Below are 24,499 nucleotides of genomic sequence, written 5' to 3'. Positions count from 1 at the left end.
AAGGCGATTATCAAACTGTCGCCTGGCCTGCCTGCGCCAAAGCGACGGGTGTGGACACACACCTTCATCCGACTTGCATCGCTCAAATCCCGGCATCGGCATCGGGTAGCATGTTCTTCGTCAAAGAGGAGGAGCGTGTCATCACGCTGCACCCCTCTTTCTTTGGTCCGCACATCAAGCGTTATCTGGACGATAAGCTGCTCAGCGATGTGGAGGGTGCGCACGCCTCATCCGACAGGCGGTAACATTGGCGGAGCTGACGTCAACCCAGGAACTCTGCAGGGTGATTATTTTGTTGTGTGTGTGCTAGAGCCACACGAGTATTCTGAGGGCAAGATTGTGCCTGGAAGCGCGTTTGCAGAATACAAGGTTTGTGAGGCATGCGCAAGCACGTGGTCGCACTTCAAAAGACTAAGGGCACCCAACAGGTTCACTATCGTGCCATTGTATGGAAGCCTTTTAAGGGCGAGATCGTACGTCTTGTTATATCGTTTATGAACATCTCGGCAGATTCCCCTGACGATGGAAATCTCCAGGTTGACGCGCAGGTCTCTGCCATCCAGCCTAACGGCTTCTTTGTTGCCATAGGTCCCATGCAGGTATTCATTGGCCGCGCACAAATTCCATCGGACATCAAGTACGATGCGCAAGCCACGCCACCGCAATGGACGGACCATGCGGATCAGATCATCGAGAAGGGAACTCAGATTCGTCTTCGTCTGAAGGGTATTCGTAGTGAAATGGGTAGCCTGTTTGCGATTGGTGGTATCCGAGAGGATTATCTTGGGTAAGACGCTTAAAGCAGGTCCCGACCTCTTTCGTACTATGCTGACCTTATCAGCGTCCTGGAGGGTTGAATGTTACTCTCCCACCGGCATGTCCGGTTTTTTTTTTCGCTTCACATCAACATGGAAATAGCGTGGTCCCCTTCGAAGCAACTATGAAGATTCTAACTAGAGCCTTCATGTCCCAGATGCAGAAGAAGAAGACCTCGAAGAAGTTTGATCACAGCACGCGCCTTGACGGCGTTGTCAATCGCGATGATCACCAAATTGAACTGACACCACCTAAGGGCCAAATGAATCGATTCTTAGTCATGACATTTACATACATGCAGATGCCGCGATCGCGGTCCAGAGTCGGAAAGGGAGAGAACAGTCTAGAACCGTTGTGCAAAATAGGATCAGAGCTCTGGGTAGGACAATTGAAGGCCATAAAAATTGTAATACTAGTGCTTAACCAGCCATTAACCGAAAGCTGCAAAACGTATATGAACTCCGCAGTTTGCACTTGGAAATTAAAATGACCGATCTTTAAACACGGCATCCATTGCCTCATCTCCGCTTAATTGACAAGCATTTCTCTCCTATTACATACTGGATGTCGAAATTGTCCTGATGACGGTCAACAATTTTCTTTCTTTTTAAAAAAAAGTCGAATGATCAGTCCATTTGGAGAACAGGTAGATTGTCTTTGGCTGTCCTTGTCTTTCAAATGAGGAATTCTACACTAGCCGTTATACGACTATAACTTCCAGACGAAAGCAAACGCAAGCACAAAAGCTGATGTATCCTTATTCCTAGAGAGCAGCGTGTATGAGTCCCACTCAGATCATACATGATGGGATTAGTACTGTCAAGATCAATTCTTGAGAGTCATTCATGAGCCAGGAGCAGGACATCTGATTAGATCATGAATCCGGACGTGCCGCTTGCACAGAGTTAAGAAGACATGGTAAAAATCCTTCTTTACGGCGTAGAGTGTCACCGTAGCAATTGATTCAATATAAGGGCCGGGTCGAATTCTGGTGGCTCCCAATTCATCATGAAAGGTCTTGGAAAGGTCTTTCATGTTTTGATGATGCAAATAGGAACAACGAAAACTTGCAGAACCGCATGCTCGTATTTGACTGATTCTCTGAAATATTACGAAAGAAAGGAGGAACGAGTTCCATTGCCCTGGAAAAGCTTTCTTCGAAGTCTCCTCAGAACGCTTTTTTTCCGCTAGAATAGCCAACATGATCAGATATCGATGCTCAAGCTGCAATAAAAGGAGAAGGCGCCAGATGACACCTATTTATCGTTCGTTTGAAAGAGCCCTTAGAACAAGCTTTGCTGGCTTTACGACAATTTGTCTGCACTTCGTGATATGAGAAAGTCCACGGTTCCCTTCAAAGTGAGATTCATATTGAGTTCAGCTAGCGTTGTGTAGCCAACGAAAAGCACCCCTGTGTCGAAATACGAAGAGGGACCCGAAATATCGAGCGCAAGATGCCACGTCAAGATAGGCGTCTGATTGCGAGACTGCCTTCTGACTTGGACTTCTCGAGTACTGTCCGCCAAGAAGAACAGGGGCGTTCATACATGATCTCAGCAGGTTTGGCCTTTTGGCAACTTCCGCGTAAACGATCAGTCTCTAGACTGTACGTGAACTGAAGACATTTGACGCGTACACTCATCGAGAGGATGCTGTGGAAGTCCCCAAATGTCTCTGATCTGCGGGTTCTGATAGGTAGCAATGAGATGCCTCCGGAATAAATGCCCGCCACCGAAATACTTCCTGTTTCAGCCTAGCTTGGCGCCTGTCGCCCTACAAACACCTTCAAGCTTCAGGGCAGGGCACGAAGCGGAATTAACCTTCAGGCGCCATGTATTATTCCGAAGCACATTCTTAAAGACTCATAGGTACCCAGAACCGCCTACGCAAGCCCTGGTTTCGCGATCAAATGCCAACGTGGAGCGTCGGCGTCCATTACTGCCGCTGGAAGCTCTTCACCTCCTCACGCCGCGTCAACCATGGTTCTCGACGATGACGAAACGAAGCCGCTCACACGGTATTCGCACGACTCCCTAAACGAATCGCGTGACTCATTAGACTCAATCTCGACCACCTCTGCAATACTCGAGCAGATCTCGCTCTCCAATAAGGCACAGGTCAGTGACGACCTGAAGAAGTCGTATAAGGATGAGGAGCGGTCCTCCGACAGCACGCTCCGTGAACATCCCGGCTCCTCTTTAGATATTGAAGATGGGTCTGGAAAATTCTTTGGCACTGTTAAGCCTGTGGATAGGAAATACAAGAGATGTCTTTGGATACTGGGCCTGGTTTGCGCCGCTGGCTGGCTGTCGGCCGCCCTTCTTTTCGTCATAAATGGAAGCTACAAGCATGCAAGTACGACACCACACGACCCACTTGCGACGTCTTCAAGAGGAAACGGCAAGAAAGTCACTTTGGACCAGGTGATGTCAGGCCAATGGCGCGCCAGACGCCACGCGATAAGTTGGATTGCTGGACCTGAGGGCGAAGATGGTCTGCTGCTGGAAAGAGGTGACCCAAAAAACAAGGAGTACTTGGTTGTCAGGGACGTAAGAGAACGGGACAAGGGCGTCGAGAGCCTCAGCACGAGAATCTTGATGGCGAAGGCGGGATTCACTGCAAACGGCGAACACAAGTATCCTTCGGAAACATGGCCAAGTCCCGACTTGAGGAAGGTACTTATCGTGACGGATCGCCACAGTAACTGGAGGCATTCTTTCACTGGTCAATACTGGATTCTGGACGTCGCAACGCAAACGGTGGAGCCTTTGGATCCCCTAGTTCCTGCTGGCAGGGTACAGCTTGCACAGTGGAGCCCTCAGAGCGACAAGATCGCCTTCACGAGGGATAACAATTTGTATGTCCGCACGCTAAATGCGGGTGTGAAGCAGATCACGCAGGACGGTGGGCCAGAGCTGTTCTACGGCGTGCCAGATTGGGTGTATGAAGAAGAGGTATTCGCCGATCGGGTTGCGACGTGGTGGAGCGAAGACGGGAAGTACATTGCCTTCCTGCGAACGAATGAAACCGAGGTACCGACTTTCCCAATTGAGTACTATTTATCACGACCTAGCGGCGAACAGCCTGCTCCCGGTCTGGAAAATTATCCCGAAACGAGGGAGATAAAGTATCCGAAGGCCGGAGCTCCTAACCCAACGGTGCACTTACAATTCTATGACGTGAACAAAGAACAAGTTTTCTCTGTCAATATTGAAGGTGATTTTCCCGATGACGATCGTCTCATCACGGAGGTTGTGTGGGCTGGCAAGGACGGCAAAGTGCTTGTTCGCGAAACGAATCGAGAGAGTGACATCTTAAAGGTCGTCCTCATGGACACAGAACGCAGAACCGGTCGTACTGTTCGCGAGCAAGACGTTTCAAAGCTCGACGGGGGCTGGTTTGAAGTTTCACAAGATACGACATTCATTCCACCGGACCCTGGTAACGGTCGTCCACATGCTGGTTATGTTGACACCATCATCCACAATGGTTATGACCATTTGGCGTACTTTACGCCGCTTGAGAACCCGGAGCCGATTCTTCTCACTTCTGGCGACTGGGAAGTCGTCGCCGCGCCTTCAGTCGTTGATCTCAAGAATAACTACGTTTACTTCAAGGCTACGAAAGAATCCTCCATTCAACGCCACTTCTACCGTGTCAAGCTCGACGGGAGCGGATTCGAACCCATCACGGATGTGTCCCAAGAAGGCTATTACAGCATTTCTTTTTCTGCTGGCGGGCAATTTGGTCTCGTCAGTTATGATGGTCCAAACGTCCCTTGGCAGAAGGTTATGTCCATGCCAGGTGTGACCGACAAATATGAAGAGATGATCGAGGCCAATGAGGAACTTAAGCAATTCGCCGCACAGCATGAGCTTCCTATCGAGACATACGGCACCATTGAGGTAGATGGCTTCACGCTAAACTATGTCGAACGAAAGCCTCCACACTTTAATCCGAAGAGAAAGTATCCCGTTCTGTTCTGGATGTATCAAGGGCCCAACTCGCAATCCGTCAACAAACAATGGAATGTGGACTTCCAAGCTTTCGTCGCTTCTGGTCTTGGTTACATCGTCGTCACAGTCGACGGCCGTGGCACCGGATATCGGGGACGTAGAACACGTTGCGCGATCCGAGGCAATATCGGTTACTACGAGTCCACAGACCAGATCGCTGCCGCGAAAATGTGGGCCAAGAAGAAATACGTAGACGAGGACCGACTCGCCATATGGGGCTGGTCTTACGGTGGATTTATGACACTAAAAACGTTGGAGCGCGATGGAGGCGAGACTTTCAAGTACGGCATGGCAGTTGCACCCGTGACAGATTGGCGCTTCTACGATAGTGTGTATACAGAGCGCTATATGCACACGCCACAGCACAATCCGGAAGGCTATGAAAACAGCAGCATCAAAGACATGAAGTCCTTGCAACAGAACGTGCGCTTTTTGATCATGCATGGCGTGGCAGATGATAATGTGCATACTCAGAATACATATACGCTGCTGGACAAGCTTGATCTGGCGGGGGTGGAAAATTACGACGTGCATGTTTTCCCAGATAGCGACCATGGGATCTACTTTCACAATGCTAATAAAGTTGTGTATGACAGTAAGTAGCCAAGAAGATCTTCTGGTGTGACAAGTAAGTGCTAACAGAGAAACCAGAGTTGACGAACTGGCTCATTAACGCTTTCAATGGAGAGTGGCTGAAGACGGATAACCCAAGGCCAATCGTATTTAAGGATGACTTGCAGACAAAAGTCAAAGTGAGGTAGTACGCTATTGTTTCATGTATTGCATTACCGGCGTTATCGTGGAGGACCTGTCTCTTAAGCATTGGGAAAGCCCATATGGAGCAAAAGCTACCGTTCATTCCATGAATAAATTTCACGACTGCGTGATTTTTGGTCTCTTTTATGACTCCGACGAATTCCATTCTCAAGTTATTTGTTTCACAACGCGTTTACGCTGCGCTAGACATGGTGATCTACAGTGCGAACGAGTTAATGTACGCCTGTCATATTGTGTCATGCTAACAAAGGTGAGCCCGTTCACTTAGTTGAATGACGAATCGCAAACATGTATAGCCAAATAAAAGCGTTATGCAGATAAGCTCAGCACTACGTTTACTCTCTCTCTCTCTCTCTCTCTCTCTCTCTCTCTCCCAGTCTCTCATTTCAACCAGAATGCTTTTCGAGACATTCACTAGAGCGAGTTAAAAAAAACACGGACAAGAAAAAATTAATTTCCGGATTAAGCTGACCATATTGAGTTCGCGACGGTTTATATGCCAAAAATATTTTCTTATTTCTCCTATGTTTTATTTCCCATCATTGCTCTTGCATATTGAAAAAAAAAAAAAAAAATCCGTGAATTTGACCCCAAATGCCGTCCCAGAAACGAGAGTCTCGCAATATTTTCCTACGGTCTCAGCTGGTGGGTTGGTGCTTCGCATCACAGGTTGGGAAGAGCAACAACGCCGTGCTACGAGTGGATTTTCGCGTATGGCAGCAGCAATCAACGAAAGGACCCATAGAAGCTATGTGTTTTTGGCTTTCTCGCCTTAATATCTTATTTGTTTCGAAACTGGTTCCTGAGTGACAGCGCGAGCGAGCGAAGCAAAGATCAAATCGACGACGTAAATTGGGGACGAATCGTCCATTCCTGAGGAGCGGCACGTTTGCTGGAACTCACAATGGAAGTTTGACTGTACTTACTCATTTGGGGCTGCCTTGTTCGCGTTGACATGTTGGTGTGTGTCATCTTCACGTCGACGGTTAAAATGATTCGATTCGACGTCGTCAAAACATTAAATATATGCTATTTTTGGTCCTAGGAAAATCTAAAGATAACTCAAAACGGGGAGCTTTTGTCCTTTTAGTCGTGAGTCGAGATTCATGTATATTCTTTTGTTACTCCAGGAGACGATTGTGATCCTTGAGCGCAGGCATGGTGACGGGTTAACAAAGCTCTTATCTTCCTACATTTGAGCTTACCTAACCACAATGCTTTCGGTGGCAGAAATCCTCAATGTTTCTCGAAGCCAGTCTGTTGGCAATAGTCATGTAGGTTCAAAGCAATATCCAGACGGTGAATACCGCTCATTAATACGTGACAAAAGCAGATTGTCCTCGCAGGCTCAAGACACTAGGCACATTTAGATCCTGAGAACCGAACATGTAAAATGGATCATATGGCGATCAAAGGATTACACTGAGATCGATGGATATCGAATAAAAAGATCATTGAGGTTACAGGATAAGCGACAAGACAGGCTATAGCGAACAGGTAAAAGAACGCGTTACTTCGTTGCAGAGGGGCTTAATCATGCACAAAGTCTTAGCAAAAGGGCATTTGATTTCATTTTTGCTAATGCTCCATTCCCTGTTGTAATCCGTTTACACCATGCCGTCCAGTTGAGAAAGGCCTATCTCTCATTCCGGACTCGTGAATAAGTCGATGCCATTGCCAGAATGTTGGCTGTGCCCGTGATCAACGTCTTCCACACCCACTGTCGTCGCTAATGACCAATTGCATCACGTCAACGCGCACCAACTATTCTCCTCTCTCATGCATAGCGGAACTCTTACGAGGAGGCTACTGCGCCGCGAGCACCCTTAGGAGCGCCAGTCTGGAATTTGTTGCCGGCTATCCTGGGGAGGTGCTTAAGGTATCTGCAACGGCCTGTACCAGTGGTCTTTCTTCTCTTGGCCTTCTCGCTCCAGTTCCCTGTGATCGAACTCGTCAATAATCCGGACTTGCATCGATGTGAATGACCAAGTCAACCACACGATCGTGGCGCTGGAATCACATACACTTTCTGATGCTAGCAGACGGGTAGCCGCACGAGGCGCAAGTGTGTTTCTGGATATGCAGAGCACGGCGTCCTATCATCCCGTTAGCTTTAAGACTCCTTTCGCTTCATTCCTCATCCCGCTGAGGGTCCTTCCATATCAAACGCTGGACTGGAGACTGGAGCCATTGACGTACCGCAGCGGCGACACAAAGTGTGCGTCTTGTTGTGGCGCTTGCCGAAGCTGGATGTTCCCTTCGCTGTAAGTGTACGCAGTAATTAGCATTTCGTTCAGATGGTGGCATTTCAAGGACAGAGATATCGGGAGCAGTCGAGGGCTACGCACTCATCTTGACTTAAGTGACTGTGGTTGAGATTAGCAATCGAATATGGGCTGAAATTTTGAAGGAAGCAAGCAGGACTCACAAGGAACGTCGTATATGTGACAATGCGATTTAAGTTCGTCTCCTTGCGCAAAAGTGCAAGTTTTCAGTGGTGAGGTTGTGTGCGCGTCCGTGCGCGCTTCTGCCTGAGGCCTCAAGTTCTGTGGCCACACCATCATGTCACGTGAATGCTATCATTTCAGCCCTGTAAGTCTGGGGTCAAGGAATGGATGAACAAGGAACTGCAAGCAGCATTCTGAAGCTTGATGAAAGAAATTGCAGATATCGCGATAGGTACTCCTTTACTGCCAGTTCAATGCAAGCTGTTAAACATGGCCCGCAAGGGAGGCATGCAAGGATGTGCCGTTTGAAGGTGATTCCATTAGACTTGGTTTCTTCATTACGCAGGCCATATAGCCAGTTTCGTTGAAAGATTGCCACTAGTTCTGCGAAGACAAAAAGTTTCTAGAGTTTTTCTGCTCACACGAAACTTGTTTCAATGATACAGTTCATCACCTGGACTACAGTTCCAACCCATGTCCGAAGCAAATCTGAGCTGGCTCTAAGTTCCCTTCAATCGCCCAAACTCCTCGCCAACGCCCACTCTGCCATCCACGTCAAGCACCTTGCCTCTATCCCATTCCCTCCCTTCTCCAAGTTTGGCCCACTTAACATCTCTCTCATCCTTGTTGCCGCCTCTTTCCCACAATTTGACCTCTTCGTCTGTGAAACCAGCTGCCTTCAACCGTTCTGCCTGAGTTTTCTTGAACTTTGCTCGTGCTTCTAAAGCCTCTAAGGCTTGGCCCCAGTCGTCTTCGTCCGAGGCATCGACAGTCACATCTGTGCTGGGGTCATATGATGCAGAAAAGCGCATGTCTGTAGCAGTGGCGTTCAAGAGAGCGTTGGCAGCACCTCGGCCACGGATGCGAACCTTTGGTGGAGGAGGTGGCGGAAGCGGTCCTACAATTTGTTCGAGAGGATCGGAGTCGCTATTTTGACGGAGGTCATCATCGCCAATGTCATTTTTGGACGACAACTTTGGCGATAGCGACTGAGGATGACCACCGTTCGCATTATCAATGCGTTTGGAGTTTTGCTTGATACGTGTCTTTACCGGTTGTTGCGATTTCCGTTGTGGACTTGCGCCAGGCTCGGACGCCGTAGATGGTGAGCGTCGCCGCTTTCGTTTGCGAGTCTTGCGATCACGCAGATCTTCTTCACTGCTTATGGACCGCGAATGTGATGGAGACCTCCTTGATTTGCGTCGATCTCTACTTTTTTCGAGATCATCATCTTTTGAGCGACCAGCTCTTTCTTTGTGTGTTCGGCGTGAAGATTTCCTATCCGAGTAGTCTTCACTATCTGAATGATTGTTGGAAGAACTTTTGCAATGACGTCTGCTACGATCCGTCGAACTTCGCCAGCGAGTTCTTTCGTATTCATCTTCCTCGCTAGTATATACTTCCCTTCGTTTTCGCCTCGCTCGTTTTGTGCTTCGTTCATAATTCGCATCGTTATCCTCAGAGTCGGTATAATCGTACGACTTTCGACCATTTCTAGCCGTGCTTCGAGTTTGAGATCTGTCTCTGCTCCTCATGTGGTCCTTGTGCATGTCGTATTCATGATATCTCTTCGACTCCCGAGGCGGACTGAGACGATTGTTATCCCAATCAGCGAAATCTTCTCTCCAACGCTTGACACGGTGGCCCTCCTTCTCTTCCCCATCATCACTCCGAGATCTAAGACTGGGCTTGCGTTCCCCGCCCCGCTCATGGGCCTCTTTCCTACTCAGCGCCTTTAGCCTCGCTCGGGCTTCTTCAGCCTCCTTTGCAAGGAGAGCCTTGTTGTGACTATGCGTCTCTTGCACCAGATTGCGCAGGAATCGTGTATTCGGCTTCAGAGCTTGTGTTGCGCTTTTCCTAGGCAGATAGGCCCGTAAGCCTTGTATCGCAGAGTTTCTGGATGCTTTTTGAGCCTCTTCTTGCAGAAGCTTGATAACCGCCTCATCTGTTAAGAGTTTATCAGCCATAATTAATCTCGCTCTGTGGAGATTTCAGCTTAAGGAGAGTGCTGATTCTTCATAAGTTCAAAAGGATACGTAAGAATGAACATTCACTTACTTAGGCCGAACAGCTTTTGGCACATGTAACATGGGGTCCAGTTTACGGTCATCTGTAAAATGGCGTCAGCGTGGGGGAAAATCTTTGCGCTATACTGTTTCAGGCTGTCTATTGACATTGTGTAAACAAGCGATTGTCGACTTTGCCATTGCACCCATCACGCGCAATCATGGATCCAATGTCAAATCTTTCGATTATACGGCTATATGAGAATATTGTTAGCTCAGGCGACACCAGAACAGACACTAAACGCTCTTCTGATGTATCGGCAGACAGCTCTAATAATGGTTTCATGACACCCAGCAGCCTCACGGTAGATTTGGTGCATTATAAGGTAGACGACCCTCTCGTTTCAACTTTTGAAATGTCTCCGTACTGATTTACCCCAGGAACTTTTTTCAAAATTAAGATTCTCGTATCTGGAACAGGTTACGAAGGAGAAGTTCCTCCGTGCAATCACATCCGACATCCCTCTCTTCGTAGAGCCGCAAGAGAACTCCCGGCTTGAACAGCAACTGGCGGAGGAGAAAATAGCACTGAAGAAGCAAAAGGAAGAAGTTGAGAGGTTGGTCACGGAGCTTGAGACACAAGGCAAGGAGCTTGCAAGGCGTGAGTATTTGGCATCACTGTCCCCAAAGTCAATCACGTTAAGCGAATAAGCAGGGTACGAAGCAGTCCAGCTTCAAAAAACACGGCTGTCAGAGCTTCCTACTAAGATATCCGAGCTGGAAAGCCAGATATCTGCACTCCAATCGTCACATCCCTCTCCAGTCAAGAATTCAAACCCGGAGCTCAATCTCTCCCTCCCACAGACACTCTCCCTCCTATCGGACCGCAAATCGGAAGCTTCGGATCTCGAAGCGCAGATTAAAGCGCTGCAAGCCCAGATTCCGCAAAAGCGAAGGGAGTTGGAAAATGCGGAAGATGAGCTGCATCCCTTGATGGGACAGAAGAAGACCGTCGTAGGACTCGCGAAGCAAGTAAGACAGAGAAGGGAAGAGGGCGGCATAGATGAGACGGAAGAACAAGGGCGATGGTATCGGGCTAGTGAGGCTGTCCTGGTAGAGATGCTGGGCGTGAGCAGCTGAAGTTTTTTTTTTCTGCATAAAGGGAAATCAAGGCAAGGCTGATGGCGTTATCTTGGGGATAGGGACCAGGATTGTGATACCATGTGATTTATTGGATCAAGAGAGAGATTATTCATGCTGAATGCAAGTGCGATGATTTTCGAATTTCAACCTTAACCATACTGTCCAGTTCCCTTTGGGTCAAAGCGGATTTTTGGAACAATAGTCGCTCGATGGAATATCTGCTTCGCAGTAACCTCTGCTCTCTGGAAACGAGAACAAAATGAATCTCGGCACGTTTGCAACCACCACTGTGGCATATGCTTGGAACAAATTTGCGAGGCGTAAGTGAATCGTTTGGCTGTATTGCAGAATATAGCAACCTTCTCACGAACCAGATCGAGCCACAAGAGATTTTCAAAAAGGCATGTATTGTGGCTTTCGTGATCAGTACCACAAAGATCAGGAGCGTCGCTTTCGACTAGAAGCTGTTCGCGAGATTAATATTGTTTGGGAACGACTCTCAATCTATCCAGTCACGAAACGAAGCCCAAACGCATAGATGGTTGGGTCTTGTCATGTTGGAGAAATACCGTGCCAGTTTTGCTCTTGAATAATAATGCACATGAATATTAAATCGTTCGCTATGTCGTTTTTCACAGATAGGACGTCAAATTGCAGTAATACCATTCCTTGTTATGTCTTTAGAAAAAGAGTCAGAATCGAAGCATTTGTATCTCGAACTGATAAGTTCAAATCAATACGGCATCTCGTAGTCATGATCTTAATTTCTCCCAAAATCACAGCCATGTGCGGCAACGACACGGTTTAGTTTTGAAGCGCCTGTAAGCCACTGGTAGGCAAACTTCCGACTACGTACCTCCTGTGCTCCAGATGCGCTTCTGGAATGAAAAACCAACAATGCACTTTGGCTACGCATCACCGGAACGCGATATCCTGACCCTGGCTCACATGTTTGCTGAGCATGATTGTGAGGATTTTCGCGATAAAAGTCCCTGCGTTGCAGAGTCTCACTCTATCCAGACGACAGGCAAGATGTAGACTACTGTACTCCAAAAGCGCCGGACTAGTCTGGCTCGACGCTGCTGTGCTACCTCCTCAGCACACTAGATCCAAGCGTCTACGGTAAGAATCTCCTCCGAATATTAGCCCGCCTTCGAGAACCTGGTATGGAATCCACACGAGCTACTGCAATTAGTCGACGGCATAGAATTGGCGACCCCATCTCGACACGAGGACGAAAGAGAGGCTTTTAGAGCTGAGCTCGACCGTGCACAGACAAGGTGGCGAGTCGCACAGCACGACGGCGGCACACGGCAAGGGCAATGCTCTGCAAGATATTCGATCAAAGGCTATGAATTTCGTGCACGCGCTCGGCAGGTCATCGCGGACCGCAAGCCTACCGACGACGTCGCTTTTGGACGTGACGGCAAAGCTGCAAGTGCGTGTGGCAGACCTCGTTCAGATCACGTCACAGATGTCCGGGTTCGTAGAGACCGGCGAGCTGATTGGTGTCAACTGTGATCGTTTTGAAGAATTTCGAACCTCGTTGGAGGAGAACATGCCAAACGTTCGATTGAGCGCGCGATCCAGTCTGCAGACAGCCGCGGACATGACTGTACATGACTGGAGGCTCGCTCAACATGTCGATATGCTGCAATTCGCAATTAAATTAATAGTAGTGGTTGGCGAGCTTGCGTCGGGTACGCGGTGGGATACTTTTTTGTAGACCCAAGGCAGTCAAAGAGATTCCGGCTGATTGGCCGACAGTGCATGTCATTCGTGCACAGCTGTATTATTCAGCGTGAAGATATAAAAGTTAATGATCTACATGCGGGGAAACCGTGTTTAAAAAGCCTTTTGTGATGCAGGAGGATAACGAGATCCTGACCATGCAAGTTGTGAATCTGTGCTTGAACTAAGTTCACGGATATATCGCCATGTATATATTGATAACCGTTTAATTCGTTGACGTGCTCATTTTCTATCTCCGCCTGACGGCAGTCTATGTAGAAGGGGGCCTTCTTGAACCTACACCAGGATTTGTCAAACGGGCAACGGAACTTCGCTTCTACAGGCGACTAATAGGTCTAAATAAGTGGATCTCGGGTTAACATTGTTCTTCAATAGCAATGCGGGGTATACCTACTGGGATTCCACAACACATGATCACGGATGTCGACGTCGAAACCAGGCGGGTACAATGCAAGTCCAGAAGGATGCGATTGCAACAAACACCACATCGGCAATTCCACGCGGGAGGAAAATACAGCTAGTATAAATTGACAAACATGTCCAAGATACGACCTTTCCCTTGGAGTCCACCAACCTTTGGACAAAGTCTACGTAACCGCAGTGTTGAAGTGTCCATATTTTTCTTGTGTTCTCCTCAGGCGCAATGAGATTAGAGTTATCCTTGACGCTCGTTGCCGCCATCCTGGGCTTTACTCTTGCAGGCGACACGTCCCTAACCGTCAATACCAGGACGGGTTCTTACACGGGCCTCCGTAACGCGGACTTCCCGGCAGTGCGAGAGTTTCGTAACATTCCATTCGCGCAGCCGCCGGTTGGAAAGCTTCGATTCAAGCCTCCGCAGCGTCTCCCCAATTCTTCCGACCATCACTACTCGTATCGCTTCCCTCCCTCGTGTCCCCAGTTCGTGTCGAGCTCGCCCAGCTTCTGGAACTTATTCGTGCCTGATCTGTTGGTCGAGAATGGCCAGCAGAATCACTCCAGCGGTCTACCCGCCCTGGCTTCTTCCGAGGACTGCCTGAGCCTGGCCGTCTGGACGCCGTACGGCGTGTCTCCAAATGCGAAGCTGCCGGTGGCCTTGTTCATGACGGGCGGAGGGTTCGTTACCGGCGGCGTTGATATTCCCACACAGCTCCCTCAGCAATGGGTTAATCGAACGGGTGCTCATATCGTGGTCACAATCAACTACCGCGTCAACATATTCGGATTCCCTAACGCCGCCGGTACCTCCAGCAACAACCTCGGCATCCTAGACCAACGCGCCGCTCTTGAATGGGTTGCCGAGAACATTGCTGCATTCGGTGGCGACCCTGAAGCCATCATGATCTGGGGCCAATCTGCGGGAGCCATATCCGTCGATTACCACAACTTCGCATTTTGGGATAAGCCAATCTCCCGGGCATCCTTTTCTCAGTCCGGCACAGCGCTTCTGGCGATGACTGCCCGTGATCATTCCAACTTCACCTTTGTCGCGAAGAGCCTAGGATGCGACTTTCCCAACGACCCAGCTGCTGAACTGGATTGCATGCAGCAGGTGCCCGCGCCGCAAATCGAGGAATTCGTTGGTACATATTCGTCAAGCCCGAGTATTAGCTTCGGTCCTGTCGTCGACGAAACGGTAGTCTTTTCGAACTACACAGCTCGTGCCACAGCTGGAAAGATTTCGAAGAACCCGGCGATCATCTCGAATGCGGCCAACGAGGGTTCGACCCTGTATCCATGGCCTGCTAACAATGCAACCGAAGGCCCCTACCAGCCCGGAGTTACGGCTCTCACTCTAGGATACTTTGTCTGTCCGACGGCAGAAACAAGTATCTACCGCGCCGCAGAGGGTCTGCTCACGTACCGTTACCAATTCGCGGGTTCGTTTCCTAACAGAAACCCGTATCCGTGGCTGGGAGCGTATCACTCGTCGGACCTGCCCATGATCTTCGGAACTTACGCTATCAACGACACAGCGGCAACTGAGGGCCCCACCGCGCTGGAGATGGCCACGTCGGAAAGTATGCAGGACTACATTTTCGCATTCCTGAAAGACCCCGTGGATGGCCCTAAGAAGATGGGATGGATGCCATACACATATGGCGGTCAGGTGTTGCGGTTTGGCGGAGATGGGAAGCCTGTGCAGAATGTAAGTGGAGTTTTGATTGACGGACCGTGTCTGGGCAATGGAACGTACAATCCATTCCCATGAACAGCTTTGAAGGACGTTTACGCACTAGACGTCTCTTCCATGAACGCGGCACACTTTATTCATGATGTGGAAACCGCCTTGCTCTGAGCATCAGTGGACCTTTGGAGAAGGGATGTACTCAGACACAGTCTAGAAAAAGAAATAAATGAGAACATGCTTGGTCCTATCGAATAGTTCCTGCGTGGCACAGCAACATTGGAGCCCGTTTTCATCACGAAAGGAGAATGCAGAATTTAGAACATCATTAATACCACTTCGTCAGAGACTGCGTGATTGTTGAGATGTATCATGTTAACGATGATTTTGCACATTTTTGGTCGGATTTTTTTTTTGGGAACGAAGTAAATGCATCAAGAGGACAGTTTTGCGTTTCAACACCGGCCCCCAACGGCTTCAATCAGCACGGCGAAGTCAGCGACAGCGCAATGAGGCCAAAGACAGTAGGAAAGACTACGAAGGGGACTGGTGAAATAGGCCGACAAATCGCATAACCTGCGCGCGACTAGGAGGCAGACAAGCCTTGTTGTCATTAGATTGGACTGTAATACCGACAGCCTTGAACACGAGGTGCCTCTGGAATGTTCTGCGTGAAGTCGAGGTTTTCAGCTCTTCAGTCCCAGACCGTCAGCAGACGAGCAAGTGGCGTGACGCGATGCAGATTCACAGATGAGCAAAGAGAGGCGGGATGCCTGATCTCACTTGCAGAGCCCCACGACTAAGCAGGGAGGCAGGAATGTTTGTCGTGCAGAATCGCCGTGCGATGCAGCCCTGAGCCTCTGAGCAGGTAGAAGACGTGTGGTAGGATTGCGTCGGAATTGGAAACTACGCTGCCCATGGTCAGTAGAGCAGATGGCGGCCTTTGCAGTTCAGCCCGTGCGGACAAGAGATGATGCCATCATTGAGGGCTGGGGCTGGAGGAAAGGTTGCAGAGGCAACGCCGAGCACAAGCTCACCAAGACGAGGGAAAGCTGAGCTTGGGGCCGTGTGGTTGACCGGTAGATTCTCCGCAAGCCTTGATGGCCCAGCGCTGGCGCTGGAAGTCATTCGTCCAAGAGGATGCTGGCATCTCTTGGCGCCTTCGTTGCTGAAATTGCTGCCGCTACAGTTCAACGCCGTTCTTTGGGGGCGGACACGAGACACAGGCACGACAGGTTTCGGGGGCGAGCTGCTGCAGCGCCAAAGGCGATCTGGAGCGTGGAAGGCTGCGGCTGTCCACGAGAAGCACATTTGCTCTTCGGCTGTGCGCACAACACAGCTGGCTGCGCTCCGTGCTAGTGCTTGACCGGTGCGTTTGGCGTGTTAGATGAGCCGTGGCAGGCTGGTGGGCTCGACTTGTCCGCCGTGCTCGGGAAACGATCTAGATGAGGCGCTTATGCACATGAAGAGGAACAGGCGAAGGGGGCGCCAATCAGCCAGGAATCAGCGCCACCGATGCTCTGGCCCGGCGGCTGTCGAAGAACGCTGCCCGTCCGGCATCGTGGGCGCAGGGAAGAAAAGAAGAGAAAAGAAGAGAAGAAGAGACGAAGAGGGAGTCGGTCGGCAACGGGCACAACCAAAATCATCCGGACCGAACTGCACCGTCGCCGTGTCGGCGCCACGGGCTGCAGTCTGGCCCCCGTTGATCATCAGCGCTCCTCGTAAAGGACCGATCGCCAGCAAACAACAGCGAGTTCATGGCGCTCTCGGGCTGCAGGACGTGTGCGGTGCTGCGCTATGCCCGTCAAATCGTGGGATGGAAAATGGACGGATCGTCATCCACCTTCTCGTCTGTCGTTCCTGATCCCGCTGCTCGCAGTGATGCTCCTCCCATCTCCACCCCATCTTCATCCCATCTTCATTGTCGAGATCCTGCACCGCCTCTCGAGCCATTCGTCTGATCCCCCAGCCCGTAGCCTTGTTCATCTCTGGCTGCCTCCTTTCGGCAAGTCCTTGCATTCCTGCATCGACTAATGAGCGTCTGCCGCGGAGCACAGCCCAATGCTTATCCGCTGTCTCATCAGACCTGACCTGTGGCTGCTCGTATTCTTTCCACCTTCCAGCGACGACTCCTCGATTGCGATCTCTATTTGAACAGCGCCGTTCCTGTCCTGCTTTCTAGTGCCCAGTGTCCGGCGGCTGGAGACGCTTCAATCCCCTCACAAACACTTCCTCGCTCCCTCTTCCCTTCACCAGCGGCGCATCTAGGGGGCCAGCCAGACCTTGCGCAGACTCCGCCAATGGCGCCTCTTACCTCATGGAACCTGCTTGCCTTTGCAGCAATTTCTGTCACCCGCATTCACGCTGCTCCGGCTCCCGAGCCAAAAGTCGTGGCATTCCCTCTGGAGAGGAAGTCTGTGCCACTTTCGGACGTGCTGTACACCCGGCGTCTGAACAAGCGAGCAGCCCAGGCGTATACAGCAACGCTGTACAATGCCCAAGACCACTCGCTGTACCTGATCAATGCTACCATTGGCACGCCTGGACAGCCTTTCCAACTCCAACTGGACACCGGAAGCAGCGACATCTGGGTGGGTTGCCATCATCTGTGCCCACCCAAAGAAAATCAGCTGACTTAGCACAGGCGCCCTGGGTCGACTCGAATATCTGCAAGGATACGCCGTCCCGCTGCTCAACGGGCTCGTTCAACGATGTTGATTCAAGCTCCTTTACCGAAGTTGCCCCGGACAAGTTCTACATCAGCTATGTTGATGGAACTCAGATCACCGGCGACTACGTCAACGAGACGTTCAGCGTTGCCGGCGTCACCATCACCGACATGACCATGGGCATCGCGAAGGACATGACCGGTGCCCCAGGCGGAGACGACGCGCCCTTTACCGGTCTGGTAGGAGTTGGCTTCGACACCAACGAGGCTATCTTTAGCCAGAGTAATGGCCAGATCATGTACCCCACCATCATGTCTCAGCTCGTGAACGAAGGCAAGATCGCCACGCGTGCCTTCAGCTTGTGGCTCAACGACATCAGTAAGTGCTTTGCGGCCCTGGTCACGTGTTCTTCGTATCTTTGTTGACGGCGTGTCCAGCTGCCTCTTCTGGAAGTATCCTCTTTGGTGGTGTCGACAGCGCAAAATACTCCGGCGATCTTGTCATGCTTCCCATCCAGACCGACCCTGTTTCTGGCATCAAGAGCAGTTACACCGTCACCTTGGCCGGTGTCACGGTCACCGGGGCCGGAGGCAAGACGGTCTATTCCGGTAAAAGCAGTGCGCCCTGCCTTCTGGACAGCGGAAACTCACGCGCCTTTGTCCCCGCGGACATCGGCTGGGACATCTTGGCCGGCGTCGGCGCTGTCAACGACACGGACATAGGCACTTTCATCGTGCCCTGCGACGTTGGCTCAACGCAAGGCTCCTTTACTTTCCAGTTCGGCAACTCAAACGGCCCAACGGTAAGCGTGCCCATCTCCGAATTCGTGCTTCCCCTCGAAGGCGTGACCTTCAAGAATGGCCAAAGCGCTTGCCAGTGGGCGCTGCTTCCGGACGATGGTAACGGCGCCACACTCGGAGACACCTTCCTGCGCTCCGCGTACGTCGTGTACGATCTCGACGGCATGGAGATTGGCATGGCTCAGACCAAGTTCAACGTTACGGACAGCAGCGTCAAGGAGATCACAGCAGCTGGCAGCATACCCGGGGCTTCTTCGACCGCCTCAGGAGATGCTACCGTGCCTACAAACACGCCCACGGCCACCGTCCCCATTGTAACTGGAACCACCGATATCGCGCTCAACAGCAACACCAACACGTTCGCTCTTGGTTCACCCACTGCGTCCGCCAGTTCCTCTTCCGGCTCCGCATCGGCTTCTAAGGGTGCGGCGCCAGGTTTAAGCCCTCCGTCAACTCCTTTCGTCGGCACCGTTGTGGCGGGAATTGCCGTGCTCTTTGCCATGCTCGGTGGCTCCATGTTCATTCTTGTTTGAGCAGATGCATGTATCATCTATTCTTATCGATGTCATCACGACTTTCTACACATCTTCCGAGCGGAGAAATTCTTGTCTTCATGTAATTATCTAGCAGGCATATGTCGTTTTAGACTGCAGGTGCATCGTTCTGGTCTAGACACTTGATCCCGTTGCCTTTACTCAGGCATGGATTGCTCACTTAGACATGAACTCAATACCAAAGTCAAAAGCAATTATTGACGACGTTTCAAACCAAGAAACTCTTTCCATCCCTGTCAGCCATCAGATGTTGAATCGTGACGTTCCGGCCTTTTTGCCTACTTTCCTTTGCGAGACTAGCACATCCTGTGTGCGGAGAAGTAGTTTATCCTAGGTAACTTGTTCAAGTGAGCTTAGCTTCGTACCCTAGTTACCACGGCGAATCACAATCGTAAGACGATTTTACGTACGCTTGCTGCTGTGAATTTCGTTTTCATTGAGATCAAGCGCAGTTATTTTTTAGCCCTCATGAGCTTAGGATAGGCTGCAGTACTATATTCGAGCCATGGCTTCAAAGGAATTTCTTGCTCGACCGAGAACACCCAAAAATCTCAACCTGCCACCAGGAAAGATGACAGTCGACGTATCCATCATAGACACGTGGGTTCATGCATGAGAAGACGTCAAATTTCAAGCTAAAATGTCATGCAATCAGTACATCTGTTATCGCCATCCCCATGTGCGTCATGACCCAACCGGAGATTGGGGGCTTTCAAACGTGCAAAATACCTAGCTTTTCTTTCCTGGTCAGCCATCGTATGACTGGGCGCAAAATCGTCTTCGATCTCGGTCTCCGAAGGAACTTTGAGAACAGTCCGCCGCGGCTCCTGGAACGAGTCAGACGGCTTGGTGCGTCCGCCAGTAGTGAGCGACATGTGGTCGAAATTCTTACGGAGCATGGGGTGTCGGCGAAGGAGATCGAAGCTGTGATTTGGAGTCATTATCATTGGGATCACACCGGCGACCCGAGTACCTTTCCTCCGGAGACGGCATTGATCGTTGGACCCGGTTTCAAGCAGCGATGGCAGAAGGGATATCCAACCGATCCCGAGGCCCTGCTCGACGAAACCGCGTGGAAGGGGAGGGAGCTTCGTGAGGTCTCTTTTGAACAGTCAAACGTCTTGATTGGCCGGTTCAGGGCTGTTGACTACTTTAGCGACGGTTCCTTCTATCTGCTCGACACCCCAGGACACTTGTTGGGTCATCTTTGCGGCCTGGCGCGCACGACGGAGGACACCTTTATCCTCATGGGAGGAGACGCGGCACATCACGGTGGCGAATTAAGGCCCACAGAGTATTTGCCATTACCTGCGACTGTGTCTATTGACGGATCGTGTCTAGGTGCCGTGCCACTCGTTTGTCCTGGAGAAATGGTACGGGATCATATCCATCCTGAGAAGAGCGCAACGCGCCCATTCTATCGTGCGTCCGACGGGGGCAATGAGGATCCTCAAACGGCAGAATGGACCGTTCAAGGTGTGATGGAGCTCGACGCTGACGACCGCGTCTTTGTCGTCATCGCGCACGACGCGAGTCTCGCAGACGTTTGCGAATTCTTTCCCAAGTCCGCAAACGCATGGAGAGAACAGGGTTGGAAAAGCAACGGTAGATGGAGGTTTATAAGAGATTTTCTGAAGGACTCAGACATCGAGCCTGCGGTGTCGAGAGCTTGAAAATATAATGAAATAAACGTGCCAGAGTTAATGAGGAAGTGGACAACGATAATGGGCGATGCTTTTTATTCCTGCCATCCAGAACACGTCGTAGCTTTTCTAGCTAAAAGACTTGCATGCCAAATTAGCGCTCAGAGGCACGTTCCATATCTCTTGATTTGCATCAACGAAATAGATCATTTTGGAGGAGATACTACAGCGCATCGTACAAGACAAATTGATTGGACGCTGATTATGCACCAAGACTGTTCCTTTTGTTGCGCGATGATGGATTATGCGAGTCATGGGAGAGATTCACCAGCCACATTTTTCAAGGGTCCAGACAAATTGTGGCGTTGGTGGCAACCACTACTTAATACTGCGCAGCGCAAACACAACACATACCTGCTCACACAACCTTGTCAAGATGGGTGGAGGCGATCTTAATCTGTAAGCGACATATTCCTATGCCAGTTTGGTGAACAAAGACTAACTTTGTCCCAGTAAAAAGTCTTGGGCTGTTAACATCCAGGTAAGACAAACTCCTGCTGAGATCATGTCATCTATTCTCGCTAACATTATCGCTACAGGCAAACCAACGGAAAGTATGGGAGGCCGAAAAGAAAGCGCTCGAAGAGCGGAAGCGCGCCGCAGAGGTACTGAAGGAGCGGGAGGAGGAGCGAGCCGTGGAAGAATTGCGTAGGTTGCAGATGGAGACTACGGGCAAGACTGGCCTGATCGATCCTAAAATCGCTTGGAGTAAGTTCAACTCATGAGAAGATACTATAACATTAATTCTGACCCTCTGTGAACAGTGTACCAAGATGCAAAGAACGGACTGGAACAGGAAGCAAGTGAAGCGTACTTGCTTGGCAAGCGTCGCGTTGATCAGATCATCCTGAAGCAGGACACACAACAGGAGGAGGCTAAAAAGAATACGGATCCACTTGCAAACGCATTGTCTGCACGCGACATCGCCTCGAAGGCTGCGCTGGATCCCCTACTGGCGATCGAGAAGCAGCGAACGGCCAGTTTGCAGGCAATGATGGCAGATCCGATCGCTCGTCGACGGCTGATGAAGGAGATGTCACGCAAGGACAAGGATGAAGAGAAGAGAGATCGTAAGCATAGAAAACACAGAGACGACAGTCGCGATCGGCATCATCGCAGCAAAAGAAGGCGATACAGCGACGAGAGTGACGACGATAGACATGATCGCAGACGGTACAGAGACGACAGTCCCAGAGATAGATATGAGAGACGACGATATCGCGACGAGAGTGACGACGAGAGAAGACACAGTAGACGTCACCGTGATGATAACGACGACGACGACGGAAGAGAACGGCGACGCCACCGTGACGGCACTGATGATGGAAGGAAAGATAGAAGACGCCCCGGGGATGACGATTATGAAGATGATCGACGTCGTGAACACAGATCACAACGTGAAGATCGACGACGAGACCGTTCGCGATCACGTTCGCCGTACCGCCCACGAGACCGGGCGCGCTCTTCGAACAACTCGCATTCGTCGCAACCTTCTTCATCGGAAAGCAAGCCGGACACGACAGCGGCCGAGGAGCGTGCGGCGAAACTGGCAGCCATGTCGGCGAATGCGAGTGAGCTCGAGGAGGCCCGCAACCGCCGTTTGGCTGAAATGGAGGCCCGCGACGCGGCAGACAAGGCCAAGGAGGACCGTAGGAGGGACAGGCATGGTGACCGGTTCGTGAGCGACCTAAGGGAACAGGCTGGCAGCAAAGGGTTGGGGGATCGGCTACAGAGGGCCAGCGGGGGACTGGCCAGACTTGAAGGTTCTTTTTGAAGAGTCTGGGCTGGCTGGACTGGCGCACGGGCATGATGAATATGGTAGAACGGACGAACGAAATACTGCTGGAAACGATATGCTCTCAGCCTCTGATATAAGGACATGGTCCTGTTGCGAAATAGCTAAATAAGATCCGCCCGGAAGAAGCTCCGCATACAGAAGCATAAACTTCCCCTTACAATCTTCTTGTCCGAAAATGATATCTGGCATTAGAAATACTTGCCGTGACACAATTTGCGACTATCCGTCACGACGTCACACATTTGCGTTCGTGATTCTGTGTTCTCTGAACGTAAGGCTCCTGTTGAATGAACCTCATGCAGTGATGCCTTACGACCGAAAGGACCGAAGTAAGGCTTCGGAGCCGGCCCTCGATGTGGTCCCCGTTTTCAGGATGAACAGAACATCTGAGGCCGACGGATTTTGCGGACGTTAGATGGACTTTATGCTTGAGAGGCACCGCGAACATGGGGGGTTGGAAGGATGGACTTAATGAAGGCAAATCAGCAGACGGGCTATAAAATGGAAGCACACCTCATCCGGCTGGGCTCAGCACGACGAACGTCGGTGGACTCTAGTGGATCAAAATTCCGTTTCTGGGCATGCAAAAGATGGTTGGAGACAAGACGGTGGTGCTCATCACCGGTTCGCGCCGAGCGCACCGTTTTGAGCGTCGCGCAGAGGCTGACGTGGAGCGTTGCAGGCGCCAACTCCGGCATTGGCTTCGAGACGGCGAAGCTGTTTGCGACGACGTCGGACGAGTTCTGCGTGATCCTCGCGTGCAGGACCAGGGCCAAGGGCGAAGAGGCTGTCTCGAGGATCCAGGCAGAGGGAGCAGCCAAGGGTGAGCTGTACGCCGTGCAGCTCGACGTGTCGGACGCGTCTTCCATCCGGCAGGCGGTCGAAAGAGTGTCGTCGGACGTGGGCAGGGTCGACTTCCTGATCAACAACGCGGGCATCAACGTCCAGATGCCGGACCTGGCGACGCAGATGCGCTGTCTCTTCGCGGTGAACACGGCAGGCCAAGCGGCCGTGACGGAGGCGTTTAAGCCGCTGGTCCAGAAGTCTGACAGGCCGCGCATCGTCTTCGTCTCCTCGTCCGTGGGCTCCATCGGGCTGCGCTGCGACCCGAGCAACAAGTCGTACCACGGCAGCGCGATCGCGTACCGGGTCAGCAAGGCGGGATTGAACATGCTCGCGGCGTGCTACGCCAAGGAGCTCGGCGAGCAGTTCGGATGCAAGGTGTGGGCGCTGGACCCAGGCCTGGTGGCGACGAACCTGACGGGCGACGCGGACCGTCTGCGGCAGAGAGGGGCTGCGGAGCCGGTAACGAGCGCAAGGACAATCATGGCGACGTGTCTGGGGGAGAGGGACGGAGAGGTAGGAAAGCTGATCCACAAGGACGGAGTTCATCCGTGGTGAGAGTGCGCTGTGCAGTCAGAGAGGATGATGGGCTGAATAGTTGCTGTTGTTTTTGTTGTTTATTGTAGATGTTGCAGGTGATGGCGTAGTCGCTGTCGCCGTCGCCGTCGCCATCGCCGCTGCTTTTGTCTTTCACGCCGCGAGCAAGGCTGCGGCTTGGTCTCAGCCTTGCCCCGCTTCGGGCCAAGGACGACTGGACTTGAGCCGGCACGTCAGAGCCTCTGGGCTGATGAGTAATGAAACTTTAGTGGGCTCGCCTTTGAGCTCGCAGCGCACAGCGGCTCCTCAGCAGTGGTCACAGGCTTGCTGCGCTCGTGCGCAGACTTTCCACCGACGAGCGAAGAATAAAAAAGAATGAAGCTGTTCAAACATTACATTTTTCCCCTAGGAAAAGGTCGCTGTGGCTCCCATCACCTAGAGCCTTGGTGCTCCCCGGCGGTCAGTCGTCACCATCCATCTCTCCCACAATCAGCGCATCTCGCTGTCGGCCACCAGTAAGCGAGCCGGTCA

General features: G+C 51.2%; 7 protein-coding genes across 8 annotated transcripts; 6 read left to right on the top strand and 1 right to left on the bottom strand.

Annotated features, from left to right (window-relative positions):
• The first annotated feature begins 55 nt into the window (after positions 1 to 55).
• Positions 56 to 1,320, top strand: PV09_07505 (uncharacterized protein). Its single transcript, XM_016361277.1, has 5 exons — positions 56 to 216; positions 272 to 369; positions 429 to 473; positions 537 to 787; positions 842 to 1,320. The coding sequence occupies exons 1-5, from the start codon at positions 111 to 113 to the stop codon at positions 855 to 857; spliced, it is 516 nt and encodes a 171-aa protein (XP_016210852.1). The 5' UTR covers positions 56 to 110; the 3' UTR covers positions 858 to 1,320.
• Positions 1,321 to 2,606: 1,286 nt separating this feature from the next.
• PV09_07504 (uncharacterized protein) lies at positions 2,607 to 5,937 on the top strand. Its single transcript, XM_016361276.1, has 2 exons — positions 2,607 to 5,427; positions 5,484 to 5,937. Exons 1-2 carry the CDS (start codon positions 2,796 to 2,798, stop codon positions 5,591 to 5,593), a joined length of 2,742 nt encoding a protein of 913 aa, XP_016210851.1. The 5' UTR covers positions 2,607 to 2,795; the 3' UTR covers positions 5,594 to 5,937.
• Positions 5,938 to 8,371: 2,434 nt separating this feature from the next.
• PV09_07503 (uncharacterized protein) lies at positions 8,372 to 10,090 on the bottom strand. Its single transcript, XM_016361275.1, has one exon. It carries the CDS (start codon positions 10,021 to 10,023, stop codon positions 8,557 to 8,559), a length of 1,467 nt encoding a protein of 488 aa, XP_016210850.1. The 5' UTR covers positions 10,024 to 10,090; the 3' UTR covers positions 8,372 to 8,556.
• Positions 10,091 to 10,244: 154 nt separating this feature from the next.
• On the top strand, positions 10,245 to 11,346 carry PV09_07502 (uncharacterized protein). Its single transcript, XM_016361274.1, has 3 exons — positions 10,245 to 10,448; positions 10,504 to 10,723; positions 10,778 to 11,346. The coding sequence occupies exons 1-3, from the start codon at positions 10,284 to 10,286 to the stop codon at positions 11,200 to 11,202; spliced, it is 810 nt and encodes a 269-aa protein (XP_016210849.1). The 5' UTR covers positions 10,245 to 10,283; the 3' UTR covers positions 11,203 to 11,346.
• Positions 11,347 to 16,753: 5,407 nt separating this feature from the next.
• Positions 16,754 to 19,308, top strand: PV09_07501 (uncharacterized protein). Its single transcript, XM_016361273.1, has 3 exons — positions 16,754 to 17,655; positions 17,709 to 18,111; positions 18,171 to 19,308. The coding sequence occupies exons 1-3, from the start codon at positions 17,365 to 17,367 to the stop codon at positions 19,064 to 19,066; spliced, it is 1,590 nt and encodes a 529-aa protein (XP_016210848.1). The 5' UTR covers positions 16,754 to 17,364; the 3' UTR covers positions 19,067 to 19,308.
• A 1,842-nt stretch (positions 19,309 to 21,150) lies between these two features.
• Positions 21,151 to 22,789, top strand: PV09_07500 (uncharacterized protein). The gene is made up of 4 exons (XM_016361272.1): positions 21,151 to 21,189; positions 21,244 to 21,271; positions 21,330 to 21,498; positions 21,555 to 22,789. Exons 1-4 carry the CDS (start codon positions 21,167 to 21,169, stop codon positions 22,562 to 22,564), a joined length of 1,230 nt encoding a protein of 409 aa, XP_016210847.1. The 5' UTR covers positions 21,151 to 21,166; the 3' UTR covers positions 22,565 to 22,789.
• A 195-nt stretch (positions 22,790 to 22,984) lies between these two features.
• PV09_07499 lies at positions 22,985 to 24,411 on the top strand. 2 transcript variants are annotated; one of them, XM_016361271.1, is made up of 2 exons: positions 22,985 to 23,212; positions 23,271 to 24,411. In XM_016361271.1, the coding sequence occupies exons 1-2, from the start codon at positions 23,170 to 23,172 to the stop codon at positions 23,987 to 23,989; spliced, it is 762 nt and encodes a 253-aa protein (XP_016210846.1). In that variant the 5' UTR covers positions 22,985 to 23,169; the 3' UTR covers positions 23,990 to 24,411. The 2 variants fall into 2 exon arrangements, with proteins under 2 accessions (XP_016210846.1, XP_016210845.1); XM_016361270.1 differs by having other exon boundaries at positions 22,985 to 24,411.
• Positions 24,412 to 24,499: the final 88 nt, after the last annotated feature.

The sequence above is a fragment of the Verruconis gallopava genome, assembly GCF_000836295.1.
Source record: "Verruconis gallopava strain CBS 43764 unplaced genomic scaffold supercont1.30, whole genome shotgun sequence".
NCBI lineage: Eukaryota > Fungi > Ascomycota > Dothideomycetes > Venturiales > Sympoventuriaceae > Verruconis > Verruconis gallopava.
The sequence above is the reverse complement of the archived record's forward strand: the minus strand, read 5'-3'. Positions and strand labels throughout refer to the sequence as shown.

Bases quoted from the DNA above. Each gene is read 5' to 3' on its own strand.
- PV09_07505 (XM_016361277.1), top strand. From the start codon at position 111: ATGTTCTTCGTCAAAGAGGAGGAGCGTGTCATCACGCTGCACCCCTCT. The intron at 370-428 runs GTTTGTGAGGCA...GGCACCCAACAG, and splicing joins GCGCGTTTGCAGAATACAAG to GTTCACTATCGTGCCATTGT. The intron at 474-536 runs GTACGTCTTGTT...GGAAATCTCCAG, and splicing joins AGCCTTTTAAGGGCGAGATC to GTTGACGCGCAGGTCTCTGC.
- PV09_07504 (XM_016361276.1), top strand. From the start codon at position 2,796: ATGGTTCTCGACGATGACGAAACGAAGCCGCTCACACGGTATTCGCAC. The intron at 5,428-5,483 runs GTAAGTAGCCAA...CAGAGAAACCAG, and splicing joins TAATAAAGTTGTGTATGACA to AGTTGACGAACTGGCTCATT.
- PV09_07503 (XM_016361275.1), bottom strand. From the start codon at position 10,023: ATGGCTGATAAACTCTTAACAGATGAGGCGGTTATCAAGCTTCTGCAA.
- PV09_07502 (XM_016361274.1), top strand. From the start codon at position 10,284: ATGGATCCAATGTCAAATCTTTCGATTATACGGCTATATGAGAATATT. The intron at 10,449-10,503 runs GTAGACGACCCT...GATTTACCCCAG, and splicing joins TAGATTTGGTGCATTATAAG to GAACTTTTTTCAAAATTAAG. The intron at 10,724-10,777 runs GTGAGTATTTGG...GCGAATAAGCAG, and splicing joins AGGCAAGGAGCTTGCAAGGC to GGTACGAAGCAGTCCAGCTT.
- PV09_07501 (XM_016361273.1), top strand. From the start codon at position 17,365: ATGGCGCCTCTTACCTCATGGAACCTGCTTGCCTTTGCAGCAATTTCT. The intron at 17,656-17,708 runs GTGGGTTGCCAT...GACTTAGCACAG, and splicing joins CCGGAAGCAGCGACATCTGG to GCGCCCTGGGTCGACTCGAA. The intron at 18,112-18,170 runs GTAAGTGCTTTG...CGGCGTGTCCAG, and splicing joins CTTGTGGCTCAACGACATCA to CTGCCTCTTCTGGAAGTATC.
- PV09_07500 (XM_016361272.1), top strand. From the start codon at position 21,167: ATGGGTGGAGGCGATCTTAATCT. The intron at 21,190-21,243 runs GTAAGCGACATA...ACTTTGTCCCAG, and splicing joins GGTGGAGGCGATCTTAATCT to TAAAAAGTCTTGGGCTGTTA. The intron at 21,272-21,329 runs GTAAGACAAACT...TTATCGCTACAG, and splicing joins CTTGGGCTGTTAACATCCAG to GCAAACCAACGGAAAGTATG.
- PV09_07499 (XM_016361270.1), top strand. From the start codon at position 23,051: ATGGACTTAATGAAGGCAAATCAGCAGACGGGCTATAAAATGGAAGCA.